Here is a 14,260-nt window from a genome sequence, read left to right on the forward strand (position 1 = left end):
TTCCCTTCTATCTCCATTCCATTTTAGTCCAACCCCTTCATTTAAAAAATAGTGGTCCCAACTCCATTCATTTCATCATCCATTCACTGTTTTTGATCTGCGGTTAAAAAAAACAACACATTCTGTATGATAAAACAGTAAACTTTGTTCCTAAATCTAGGAGTCATATAATTACTTCTAATAGAGATGTGGTCTTGGTATTAAAATTATAACACAGAGAAATATGACACAACTAACAAAAATGGCTATAATATTTGTTTTAAGAAAATTACTTTTATTTGACCTCAAGATGTGTGTTTTCTTTCATAACACATTCTTTGATCCACAAATCTACCAGTTTTTGAAATTTGAAAGAGGGAAGACAAAGACTATTATATTGTTCTTGCCAATTCTGATAGGGATTGGACAAATTGTATCACAATATTTTTTGGTTTCTAGATAATAAGTTTTCCTGTTCATGTAAGTATCCTGTTCATGTAGTACCTCCCTCTGCATATATGCAATGTCCTTAAAAAGATGTCATAGGGATTAAATGAAAAACTCTTGTTCTGGAATGCCTGAGTGGCTCAGCCTGTTAAGTGTCTGCCTTTGGCTCAGGTCAAGATCTCAAAGTCCTGGAATAGAGCCCCACTTTGGGCTCCCTGTTCAGTGGGGAGCCTGCTTCTTTCTCTCCCTTTACTGTCCCCCCTCCCTTCATGCTTTCTGACTCTGCGCTCTCTCACTCAAATAAATAAATAAAATCTTAAAAAAAAATAAAAAGAACAACTCTTGTTCTGTGTTCTGAAAAACAGTTCTAGAAAATAATTGTTGGAAATGGATGAGAAAGATCATTTTGCTACTTGACCTATCAAGTATATTTGCTAAAATTTCTCTGAAGATTTATTTATAAGATAATAAGATGAATGCCAAGTGGCGAGATAGGAGCTCTTTGTCCATGCATTGAGGATATGGAATCAAACAAATTGGTTTGTTTCAGTTAGCACATTTTATTAGTCTATGTGAAAAATGTATAGGCTGTATAACTAAAAAGAGAGAGTAGAAGAGAACTAATAATCTGTCAAACAACCAGTGATAATACATTTATGAAAATTAATGTAATATAATATATAATATAATAATAGAATATTAAATATTGTTTCTTTAAAGTTAAAAAAGAAATCCCACCATTTTGCCTTGTGGTTTTTGCAGAGAGTAGTTATTTTCTTTTCTCTGATTCTTAAAGATAATTAGCTCATGTAAGGAAAGAAGCTGTAAGTACAGCTAAAGGTAGAAGAATGGTTTTATTTTTATATTTTCATTCATTTATTCTTTCTTTCTTTTCCTGATGACTTGTGGTCAAGGTGGTACTACTGTATATGAAGTGCTTTTGCTTGTTTGTTTTTTGTTTTCTTTTTTAACTTTGGGAGCAAGGCTTGTTGAAATGAATTTCCTACAAAGTATAGTTTCCATGGCAACTGTAACTGTCTTTTATTTTCACGTGTACCATTTAGAATTAGTTGACAATAATAATTATAGACTACTTTAAGATAAAACATTGGCTGTACAGCAAAGACATGGATAAAGACATGGTTTCAGGAAAATTGTCCTGGTTTGCAGAAACTGAAATTACTTTTAAAGGAGGATTGGGTTTTCTTACTTAGATAGATGATTGAAATTCTATCTACATACCCATTGTGAAGTATCGAGGTGATTATTGTTACATGTCCAAATACACCCATAATTTCAAAATCTCACTTATTACCCTAAATTTTTATTTCTCTCTCTCCCTCTGTCTTTCTGTGTGTGTGTGTGTGTGTGTGTGTATGTGTGTGTGCGTGCACATGCACCAAACTTGTCAAAACTTCTTTTGTTCAATTATTATTTCTTTGGAAATAACTTGTGTACTGAACAATAGAATAAGGTAGAAAAACCATATATCACCATTATTTTCTCTTAATTAACCCCTTAAACTATAGACCTTCTACAGAAGGCATAGTAAGTGGCATATAATTAGAAGAAATGTCATTCAACTTAGAACGTGAAAAGGAAATCCAAAAGTTAACCCATTTTCCCTGTTACTTCACATTTAGTTGCTTCATGTTGTTGAAAGTGAAATGTGTTTATCTACATCAATGGTTTTGCATAAGTATTTGCATAAGTTAATATATAAACATGAAAGTATGATACTATTAAAATAGTATCATACTGAGTGTGATGGTCAGAAACGAATAAAACAGAATTTAAATAATTTTGAAAATTTCCCCTGAAATATCACTTTATTAGTGCTATTTCTTTGTTCAAGAATAAAAGTAAGTAGCACAGCAATAAAAATTCTGTGCAGCATAACTAGCTATAGTGCACATCCGTACACATAATGATAAAAGTGTTTTGTCGGATATAAAATATTCCTCTGAGGTAGAGAAAAGCACAAGCAGATGAGATTTCTCTTTATAACTCTTAGGATGCGAGGGTCCAGTGGGGTAAATAATGTGCTGTGATGGGATGCTGTGGATAGTGGAGGAGGTGGAGGATGCCGACTAGCTGCTATTCTGAGACCAGCTGCAGCAGTGAAGGCTCTGGTCACCCACCAACTCCTTTTTCTAAAATTTCCCTCAGAAGAAGAGTTGCATGGGATTCATGGAGGGGCTGCTTCTGAACATGCATGGAGAAGTCGACCTGGGCAGTTGCAGGGCTTGACCTTGGTTGCCATAAAAACCCATGGCTCGGGTCTCCTGAATGGAACACAGTTGACTGACAGCCTGAGCTGTTGCCTTCTGACTGTTGGGCCCTTTCTAAAAGATATGGGCTACTTTTGCTCATGACTTTCCATGGTTGGTTCACATTTTCTCAGAACTGGGCTATTATCAGAGACTTTCTTTCTTTTTTTTTTTTTTTTAAACCCAAGCCGCCTCACTACCTCCTCTTCACAGGTGTCAGCTTTGCATCATGGTCTGAAAGTTCTTTCCAAGTTCTCTAGACTCCTGTGTATCCTTCACAGGCCTTCCCCCACCCCTGAGTAAATGTCTTAGATGTCATCAGTATTACAATAATCACCCGTTTTGGCATCTGCTTCTCAGAGGACTTGAATTAACAGAGTTTGGAGAAAATATAAATAATTTGGAGAAAAATAAATGAGAAAATATAAATAATCAGGAGATATGTATTGAACATTCAGGTGTAGATATTGAACAGGCAGTAACGTACACAAATCTGAAGATGCAGGAATTGAGACGAGAGGGTTAGTCCGGAGGTAGAAATTTGGGAGTTGACTATCAGTGATATTTAAGCCATGAAACAAGAAAAGCAATGTAAATAGAGAGGAGAAGAGGTCTGGGGATTAAGTGCTGATGGAACACCTCAACCAGAAAAGATGAGTAAGCAAGAGGTTGGTGGAAATCAAGAGAATGCAACAGAGAGGAAGTCAAGTGAAGAAGGTTCTTCAAGGAAGTCGATACTCTTGTAAAATGCTGCTGATGGATCAAGCAACATGAATTCTCAGAATGAATGATTGAATTTAGCAATGCTGGGGAATTGCTGACCATGAGAACAGTTTTAGAATATGTAGAGGAGGGAGGCTGATTTGAGTGGATCTTCAAGAAAGAATGAGGAAAAATTAGTGGATATAGAAATGGAGCGTCAAAGTTCTGTAAAGGAGTTTTGCCATAAAAGAGATCTGGGAGAGGAGTGTTTCTTAGAGGGTGACATAGATTCTAGGAGTTATTAAAAATTCATTTGCTTGCTTTTGTTTTTGTTTTTAAGATGGGAAAAATTCATCATGCTTATATGTTGATAGAAATGATCCCGTAGCAAGGGGGAAAATTGATGGTGTAGTAGGAAGAGGGGCTAGGCTCTCTGAAGCCATGTCCTAAAACTGCAGAGGAGGGAGAAGATGGACAGTTCAAGCCACATGATAGGAGGAAAGGCAGAATGAACAGGCACAGGTGGAGGTAGGTGGATACATGTGGGTGTCGGCCCTTGTGGAAAATTCGATTCTATTTTCTGAGTGAAAGTGCAATGAAAAGGAGGTGTTGGAGGTCTATATTTATCTAGAGAGTGAATACATTCAGGAATTGCAGTGTGATTGCTTAGCAGCATTAAGGACCCATTTGGGGTTGTAGGCAAGAATGTAAAAATGAAAGCAGTCTGCATACGTTGTTTTTTTTTTTCTGTCCTCGTGATCAGCTCTGTGGGGGAGGCCCACGGAGGCACGAGATCGGATCTAATTAGGGTTTGAGTCTTACTGATTCCACAGCAGGAAGAGCGCGGCAAGGGGAGTTGAGGGGATAAGCGAGGGAGAGATTCTAACAGAAGGCAAGTGAGGACGTTTCCCAGTAACCCTAAAGACATGCCGCATAAACAATTGCCAGTGTGGTTTATGAGTAAAACCCTCCTATGGGGCATTTTATTTCATGTATTAGCAAAGAGGTTTGGGAGTGGTGGTGCTTTGTGAAGGAAAATCACCAAGGGAAGCCCTAAAACACGTCATTTGTAACCGGTATCTTGGACCTGAACTGAAGGACTGATAAGACACAGATATTAATGGTTAATATTTCAAAAGAGCAGGTTTTTCATGTTAACAAAATGTTTCAGCGGAAATGTTCGTCAAAGCATTAATCTTACCCAATGATAATCTGTTGCTCCGATAACTTGGGCCAGCAGGTATATTTTCTGCAAAAGCTTAGTCAAAGATTTTAATCAGAGTAAGAATTCCACATTGAAACACAGCACTGAGATTTCTACCTCAGTTTACTTCTTTATGCACCTAATACATTATATTTAACACTAATTTGCATTAAAATGATAGATGCAATAATTCCTTATATATAAAAGAAAAGAACCTAGTAACACATGCTCATCTTGCCACACTTCTGCTAGAGACACCATAGTGACTTCTTTAAATTGCTCTTTTAGATATTCAGGCATTACCTCTGTGCACACAAATGTTTTTAATTAGTGTTCTCTAAAAAGCTTAAAGAAAGCCAATAATTCCATTATTTATATTTCCAAATTAAATACATTGTTTTGTAGCAATAATTCCTACATTTGTGAAAAAATATTAAATGTTTTTCAAATGACAGGATATAAAATTAACAGTTATTTCATGTTATTTAAATTAAATTTGGCTGGCTTATATGTACATTGCTGAATAAGTACGCTGATACTTTAACAGCGAAGTTGACTAAGCGATGGTATTTAAAATTTTCTTTTGAAATGTCCACATCTTGACAAAATATATACTGCTAACATATCACATTTACGAAGTACGTGTTAAGAATCTTTGATGGTAGAAAAATGTATCTCTATGGAATACATACAGTTTTTGCATTTTTCTAGCTATTAATTATTCTACAGATATTTTTCTTGTCTAATAATGGCTGTAAAGCATGGCAATAGCTGTTCCTTTTTTTTTTTTTAAAGATTTTATTTATTTACTTGACAGAGAGAGATCACAAGTAGGCAGAGAGGCAGGCAGAGAGAGAGGAGGAAGCAGGACCCCTGCCGAGCAGAGAGCCCAATGCGGGACTCGATCCCAGGACCCTGAGATCATGACCTGAGCTGAAGGCAGTGGCTTAACCCACTGAGCCACCCAGGGACCCAATAGCTGTTCCTTATAAGCACCATTCCACCTCTGAGAATAAGCTGAAATTTTTCTTAAGGCAACTTCTCTATCCACAAGAAATTGGCTTGCCTGGCTATGAAATGAATCCCTATCCCCAGGCTGTGTGGGAATAATGAAATCTATAATATGACTTTCAGGAGTATCTTTTTTGGGGTCCAGCAGATTGGGGTTCATTCCGGACTCTGTCACCAGTATGTGGAGTGTGTGAATTTAGGCAGGTTATTTTACCTTCTTATATCTCATTTTTTTTTTTTTTTTTTTTTTTTTTTACCATCTGTGTTCGCCTCAAACCCTCAGATAGAATATTAAATATAAGAGAATAGGACTTAGTCTGGTTTAAGAATCTCCAGTGCCCAGCCCACAGATGGGTCCTAAATAAATATTTGTTGAATGAATAAATATAATAAACTAATACTTATACCAGCATAATAATAATTGTTTAATAGGGATATTTTGGGATTAATAACAGCATACACAATGAGTATAGAACACAAACCTGGATCAGAGCAACTATTCTTAATGGGGAGAGTTCTAGAGAAGCCACAGGAAGTTTGGCTTCTATACCTAACTTCTGTTTCATCTTTAGACTATGGATGGAATTTATACTAGAATTAGTGGCCCTATGCTATACTCCAGCACCTGTGAATTGTGTAAGAGGGAAAATATTTATTTTATTACCATTCATATCTCTTAAATCTTTCATAATATTTGGGAGAAGTGGAAATAAGCCAAGTGGATTAAAATGTTTTAGCATACAATCTGAAACTCATGACATCACTGAAAATGTTTTCAGAGCTTAAGCATGCATACCAGAAAACCGGAGGTAGTATATATGATATTTTATTGATTTAAGATGCATATTTAAAATTTTTTACATATCCAAAATCTGGATGCATTTTATAATCGATGGCCTCTTATAATGGAATGGCTTCTCTCCTCTTTCCTCCCTTCCCTTTCCTTCCTTCTCCCTCCCTTTCTTCCTTCTGTCCTTCCCTCTTTCCTCCCTTCCCTGTTTTTTTGTGGTTCATAATACAATAGGCTGTTTTACATAGACTTGGTGAACTATGGTATAGCCATATATTAAAGCAGTGTTTCTCAATGTGTATTTCTTAGCACAATCTAACCCTGGCAAAGAGCCTCCAAAGCATTTTTTCCTCTAATTTTCCACCCCACGAGATTTTAACACCATAGTTATCCTCTATATAATCTATTCATGTACTGCATGTATATATCTGTTTTAGGAATAAAGGGACTCATATTTTTGCCCCCAAGAACCAATTTCATCCCCTTGGAGGCACTACTAAACACACTGAAAATGCAGGTATTAGTTTTTAAAATCTCCTCCACTAGACTATTGGGAATCATAAACTAATTCTTAGGTGTAGAGCTTTGGGTTTTAATCATACAACAGAATGTCCATGAATTCTATCATTATCATGGATGCAGTCTGAACATTTGCTGTATGCCCCAGCACTCAGAGATCTATGATATTTTTTGTTAAAAAATAAAACATCTTCCAGTTCAACTGGTGGTATCAGTCAACATATCATTCTCATTTTATAAAATAAGACTATGTAATAGTTTCAGTATCTATATTTAGGATGTTCACAACTTCACATTTTTTATATTTTGATTTTAAAGACAATTTGAACACCACATCAATAAAGAGATTTTTGAAGACCCTCTGATTTCCCAGGGATGCGGAAGACGCCTGCCGTAGGCTACAGGAATGCAATCAGTGGGGAGGATGAGAAGGCACAGTTCTCGAAGTCTCTATAAAGCCTCTTCTGCTGTTGGCTAAGCAATTTGGGGGTTCCCACCTCAGATGGTAACAATGGGAATCAGAACTTAGTCCCTCTGTGACCAGGGGTTTGCACCAGAGAGAAGACAGGGTCACCATCTATGGCCGTCAAATGGGGATTTTTGCTTGCAAAAATTGTTGTATTTAACAGCTTTAACTGATGGAGAAAGGACTGATTTATTTACTTGGAGAAGGTCTTTAAATAGCCAAGTCGTTCAGGATGTTCCTAAATATTCACTTATTTTTGCTCTGGGCTACGCAGCTTAATTCCCATTCTCTTAAATTAGTGATGCAAAGAACTTCTAAAATCAGTGATACGTAAGCTTTAAACTTTGTGGTTTGTATTGCACTCTTATTTTCTAGTTGACGATTCAAACATTTGGCCTCCTTGTATTGGGTTGTGTTAAATGACTAGTGGTGAGACTCAGTGTGCACTTGGTTTGGGGGACCTGAACTATTCTAGCAGACCAAGCAATGTATCAGTAAAAACTAACACGGGTGATACTCAAAAGAGACTCTTCAACAGTACACAGACATCCATATCAAGACTTTATCAGTTGGGTTTAGTTGTACACAAGCTTTTGTACATAAATGGAAAGTGAATTCAAAACCAGAAATCATCGCCCCCACTGCTCCTAGTACTTGCCCTTTCTCTGCCTTTTAACCGAAGCATCTCCATGATGCTCCGGGCATAGACATCCCTCAAGTTAACGCTGATATAGGAATCGGTGGCTATATTCTTGGTGAGTTTCTTCAGAGCTTCCCGCTGTCTGACGGCTGCTTCCTTCAGCTTTAAGGTGAAGTAGCAAGCGGAGAAGCGGTCGTTAATAATGGCGATAGGCAAGGCCAAGACAAGGATTCCTGATAATATACACATGAAGGCCACGATTTTGCCCGTGGTGGTGTCTGGTCTAATGTCCCCGTAGCCCACGGTGGTCATGGATGTTGTAGCCCACCACCATGCACAAGGGACACTTGTGAAGGTTGTGTCAGGAATGCTTTGCTCAGCAAAATATTCCACAGTTGAAAATATAGAAATTCCCACAGACAGAAATAGGAGCAGTAGGCCGACTTCTTCGTAACACTGGGTGATTGTCATCCCGAGGGAGCGTAATCCTGGAATAGAACAACTGTCGTCAGTCACTGGCACCCCTTCCTCCCCTCGCCACCTTCCATTTCCCTTTCTTCCCCTCTCCTGCCCGGCTCTCCGCCCACAAACATGCATTTCACATCTAACACGTCTCCAGCATTGGGCAGTGTTCTGGGGATACCGAGATGATACATCATCATCTTTTCCTTCGGGGAGCTCATAGTCTCGTTGGTGGGGCCCGATTGCAAAGGATAGAAAGAAGTCTAGTTAGGTTCATTCATCTACTTATACATTTACTAAACACCTACTATGGAAACACCCACAAAAGGTGACAGATGAGGTTACAAGGCAGGCAGGGGATGATGGCAGGAATGACATTTTAGTCCTCACTTGGCCAGGCCTGCTTTTCCGTGCATCACTTTGGCACACAGTTTAATGCTGTCTCCTTACATTTTATGTGTCTGCTTTATTCACCCTCCTAACGAAGCTGAACATAATCAGGGCATTGCTGTCTGAAAGCCAGAAGCAGTAAAGAGTGTCCACCAGGAGAAGGAAGTGAACCAGCAGGAACAAGTTAGGCTTCAGTGACCGCACTGAGATGAGACCACGTTCACCGTCCACAGGGCATCTTAAAGGCTTATCATGAGGGATTTCTGAACTCCTGTGACATGTACTCAAATTCGCACCCATAGTACCAAAGCTATAGGGAAACATTTCCCTGGAGTACATAGGATTTCTGCTTTTCTGTAAGGAGATAGACCTGAATACAGATTATTCTTTCACTGCGAAAAGGTACGGGGGACTGAAGCTACTAGGAAATTCACTCACTATGAGGCACTGCTGCATTCCCTACTTCTATGTGATACCCAAGAGAGTCCAATCCCATCTCCAGAGAAACTCAGCCCTAAGGAGAGTCAGATGAGCCCATCATGGGACTAGAGGTTGAAAATGGCATCTCCCCCGGCATCAGATTTCACAAACACTGCTAAAAATTTTGAAGTCATATCAGCCTGAAGGTCAGGCTGTCTCTGAAGGTCAGAGTAATACCTTTTAGAATCATTTTAATCTTTATTCACTAGCAAGTATTTGAAATTGCATTAAAATCCCATTTGTGCTCTCATTATTTTTAAATTTTGTTCTTAAAACTTTAAGATATTCTTAAATTATTTACCAGCTACTTTTAAAGATTAAGGAACATTAATTTTGACATTTAGCTTTAAAAGATTTTTTTTTTTTTTTTAGAATATCTTTTAGGAAACTGGCCTTGATGTGTCTACATTGAATTGCATTTCTGAAATATATTGACAGCATGAGAAAAAACAGTGTTTAGTAGACTGTTTTCATTTCAAGATGAAATGTTCTAAATAATTTTGTAAAGAAACACAAAGTGGTCAGAATTCCTGTATGCTACATCCATTAACTCAGATAATACTCAAAAAACAATATGAGATTGATGCAATTATTATGCCATTTTCCTGATGAGGAGACTGAGACAGAGAGAAGGGGCATGTCTAGTACAAAGCTACACAGCCAGGATTTACACTTTAGCTCTCTGGCCCACCATTGTCCTCCTGTTATTCTAGAATACCTCTCAACTTGTATTTATAGTTAATACATAGGAAAATATGTCATCAATTGCTAAATGTGATGCACAACATAAAATTGTCAAATATTTATGTAAGCTTTCATATCCTTTCAATAAATTAAGGCTTTATTAATACTTTGTACTGCTTTGGAACTAAAAAAAAAAAACTTTGAAGAGGTGACATGGTGTAAATTACTATTATTTTCTTTTTCTTTTCTTTTGGGAAAAAATGTAGTCTTCACTGGGTGTTTTTAAATCGAATCTTGTAAGGAGTTTATAAATACTAGGAGAAAGCATCCTATTATGTGTGTCAGAAAACAAAGAATGGTACTTCTAAAAGTTGTTGGAAACCCCATTATCAAATCCCTGCTCTGTGAGACTAGCTAGGAAAATACACTACCGAAATTATGTTAGGAGGAGTCCTAATTACTTCAGACATGTGGGGAAAAAACATATTTGAAGTTAAGTTCACCCTATATGAAGAGGGAGAGACAATGACCCTCAACCTCATTTAGGTGACCAGTCAGGCATATATTTAGGGAAATAAGGTGGTAATGGGACTTTCTAGCTAAATTACTTGTATTTTGTGTATTGCGTTAATATGTACTGTCTTAACACGGTATCCTCCTACTCCTACTCCTACTGCGTTTTCTAAAGTGGAGTCCACCAAAATCCCTTGTGAGCCTGTTAAAATGTATGCTTCTCAACTCACCCCCAAATATTAAAATCTGTCTCATCACAGATTGGGGCTCAGAATTTGCTTGTTAACAAGCTTTTCAAAGGGTTCTTATTTTCATTAAAATCTAACATAAGGGAACTCCAGAACATCCAACAGCTACAGGACCAGCCACTGAGAATTCTTGCCCTTAGGAACTCAAGAATCATCCTTAATGGATTTGTGTGACCACCCCAGACCTTGACTCTAACTTTCATGCACAACTGAGTGTTGTGTGAGGATTTCTCTAGGGAGAGCGTTCATTAGATTTTCATTAGATTTTAAGGAATTCCTGTTACCATCTCTCTCATGCATCCAGGTTTACGGACAAGAAAAATTCTCAGATACTAACTAAAGCATTAAAGCATTTAATCAGTGTCTTCAGCTTTCTTCCAAAGCAAATATATCTATTATCTCTTCAAAAAGTATGGGATGGCCACCAGTGCCTGGTCATCGCACTTTCCGCATGGCTGAAGAAAGCCCTACAAGGCTGACTTTATTTTTTGCCTAGGAACGTGTGGGGTAAGCCCTTCCTTGGACACAGAAGAGAAACTGGCTTATGTCCCTATATATCATGAATAATTTATGCATCTCTTTATATGCTGTTCATGCATATTTTATCTAGAACCTTCTACAGGCAGAGTAATCTTTAATTTTTGTACAACTTCTGAGCATTGGGTAAAAAAATCGAGGTTAACAAGCAGTCAAACTGTTTTTCACTTGTCTTATGGAGAGAAGGAGTGGGAGAGATATCTTCTCCTCTATAAATCTTCAGGATTTTGCTTCCCAACACCTTTTGGAGATCCTGGTTGGGTAAAGGGTGGGAGTTGGTAATTCAGAGTATCAATTCACAGTCACTTCTCTTGGACTGTGTAGTCAAGCACATGATTACAAACAATGGCAAATTAAAAAGCATCACTGAAATTTGAATACCTGTGGAATGTCTGCCCAGCTTTAGCATGCGTAGAGCCCTGAGCAGCCTCAACACCTGCACAATGCGTCCCACATTTTCCAGCTCCTGTGTCGTCTGGCTCCCACTCAGGCTCTCTACCAGAAGCGTGATGTAGAAGGGCAGGATGGCTAGGAGGTCTATGATGTTCGGCACCTTTCTCAGGAAGCGGCACCTGTCCCGCACGCACAGGAAGCGGAGGACAAACTCCCCGGTGAACCAGCTAATACACACGTACTCCAGGATTTCCAGCAGCTGCAGGTCCAGCCAGCTTAATTCAGCTGACATCAGGGCCATGTTGACGATGGACACCACCACAAAGATGATGGAGATGACCCCAAAGATTCGAGCAGCTGTGGAAGATCCAGGTTTCTCCAGGATGTTCCAGAGCTTTTGCCGGACAGTGGGACAAGGTCCTTGGGAGAAGTCCTGTTCACTCTCATGTTGACTTTCCTGGTCTTCTGTGTCCTTCTTAAAATCTAACGTTTCACTCAGCTCCTTTCTTCTGAAGTATCTTTTAGAGAAAACAACTTGGTGATTAATCTAACTTTTCAAAAATATAGATGTCAAAAGAAAATTAAACTTAGCAGTGAGGTCATGCTTTTTATGTTAGTAAAATGCAGGAAATGTCCATTCATATTTTACCCAGGCTGTCTCCTTCCCACAGTACTCAAAATTTGTTCAGGATTATTATTTTTAAAATGACCCTTTCTTGGTGGAGGTTTATACAAAAAGATTTATATACAACAAATCTATTTTAATGCAAGAACGTAAGTTTGCCATATGGAACTTTTGTGTGTGTGTAATGGAAACTTACATTACAACTTAGTTCATGAAGAACTAGCACTAATACCAAGATAACAGCAAAGTCATCATCAAAGTCCCACAAACATTCCCAGTCAAGGAACCAATTTTTTATCTCCTGTATTTAAAGCAGTTCTCCCTCCAAGTTTAAAGTTAGTGTTCTTCAAAAACAAATGATGTATTTATACGTTGGCTAACTGAACATTAAAAAATGTCAAAAAAAATAAAGAAATAAAAAGAAAATAAAGTTAGTGTTCTAGATCTGATAAATGATAAAGCTCCCTAGTGTTCTAGCTCTGATAAATGATAAATGATAAATGATAGAGACCTCCATCTCTATACATGCATCTTTTGGATTACAGCTTTTCTGACTCATTTATTCCATCATCAAATATTTATTTCAGGCCTGACCTCCTTTACCTTCAAAACGAATCGGCACACGTTCATTCAAAAAAGGAAGAGGTTCCAAAAGTTCCAGTCCAAAGGTGGCTCTGACGCTTTCCAGACATCACCGCCACCCGACCTTAAACAGCTCAGAAATGGCCTCAGGTACTCTGAGGCCTGGATCCTGCCAGGCTCCTGTGAAGCTCCTATCTTACCTCTGCTGCCCTCTCCCCCGCTGCGCCCGCCTCCCGCGCCTCTCGGGTACCTGTCCCTGCAGCAGGAGTCGATGCTGAGCTCGTCGATGCCCCAGTACTGGATCTCCTGAAGGAAGGAGAGCGCGCACAGCTGCTCCATGACGTGCAGGCGGCCGGTGCGGTAGTAGTGCAAGACGTAGCGGAATGCTTGCGAGCTGCGGTCGAAGAAGTACTCGTTGTCCACGGGGTTGGCATCGTCGCAGAACTCCAGGGGGCTGGGCACGGCGGTCAGGGCCCCGGGGCGGCGGCACGAGGCCACCACCACCGCCAGCTTGCCAAGGCGCGTGTGCGGGAAGCAGGACAGCGCCTGCTGCGAGAGCACGAAGCGGCTGCCGCCCACGTTGACCGTGAAGCAGTCCCCGAGCGCCAGGGGCTCCCCTTCACCCTCGCTGCAGAAAACGCTGGAGTCCAGCGAGGTCAGGGAGCAGCTGTCCAGCGGCGAGTCCGGCGGCGCCCGCCCTCGGGGAGGCAGCTCCATCCCCGCCGCCGCTGAGTGAGGGCGCCACAAAGTTGGGGGGCGCGCCGGAAGCCTCGGTCCGGCGAGGGTGGTGGCACGGCCCCTGGTGGCAGCCGGGATTTCCCTGACTCCCGAGGGGGGTGCCTCCCGCCCGCGCACCCTTCCACTCTCCACCCCCTGTGCTCGTTCCGCCTGTGGCCGCTAGGGCGCGGCGAGTGCGCGATCGCGGCGCTCGGGGGCCGGGGCGCCGGGGCTGAAGGGTCGCGCCGGAGGTGGGGGGAAGCTCAGACGCGGTCTAGGCGGGGACAGTCCCGGGGCACCCTGCCGGGCGCCGAAGCCCTACCCGGACTCACGCCCCCCGCCCCCACCCCCCGCCCCGACCCCTACTAAGTTTATGCTGGAGATTCCCTGCCCGGGAGGTGTACGGATTCAATGCTTCGCTACCGAGGGATGGAGCGGGCGGGGAGGGAGAGGTAGGAGATCTAGAGGGAGCGGGGGGGGGGGAGGGGGGGACGACAAGATGACTCTGGGGGGAACGAACCGCGGCCAGGGGCGGGGGTGGTGGTAAGATTCACTCCAGCCCAGGAGACCAAGAGGAAAAAAGTTCAGAAAGCAGGGGAAG

The 14,260-nt window shown here is 40.6% G+C and overlaps 1 protein-coding gene across 1 annotated transcript; it reads right to left on the reverse strand.

Annotated features, from left to right (window-relative positions):
• Positions 1 to 7,413: 7,413 nt before the first annotated feature.
• KCNV1 (potassium voltage-gated channel modifier subfamily V member 1) lies at positions 7,414 to 14,004 on the reverse strand. Its single transcript, XM_059392945.1, has 3 exons — positions 13,193 to 14,004; positions 11,724 to 12,253; positions 7,414 to 8,516 (listed from the first exon to the last, which is right to left on the reverse strand). Exons 1-3 carry the CDS (start codon positions 13,657 to 13,659, stop codon positions 8,005 to 8,007), a joined length of 1,509 nt encoding a protein of 502 aa, XP_059248928.1. The 5' UTR covers positions 13,660 to 14,004; the 3' UTR covers positions 7,414 to 8,004.
• Between the last annotated feature and the right edge of the window lie 256 nt (positions 14,005 to 14,260).

Source organism: Mustela nigripes, chromosome 3, assembly GCF_022355385.1.
Source record: "Mustela nigripes isolate SB6536 chromosome 3, MUSNIG.SB6536, whole genome shotgun sequence".
NCBI classification, from domain to species: Eukaryota; Metazoa; Chordata; class Mammalia; order Carnivora; family Mustelidae; genus Mustela; species Mustela nigripes.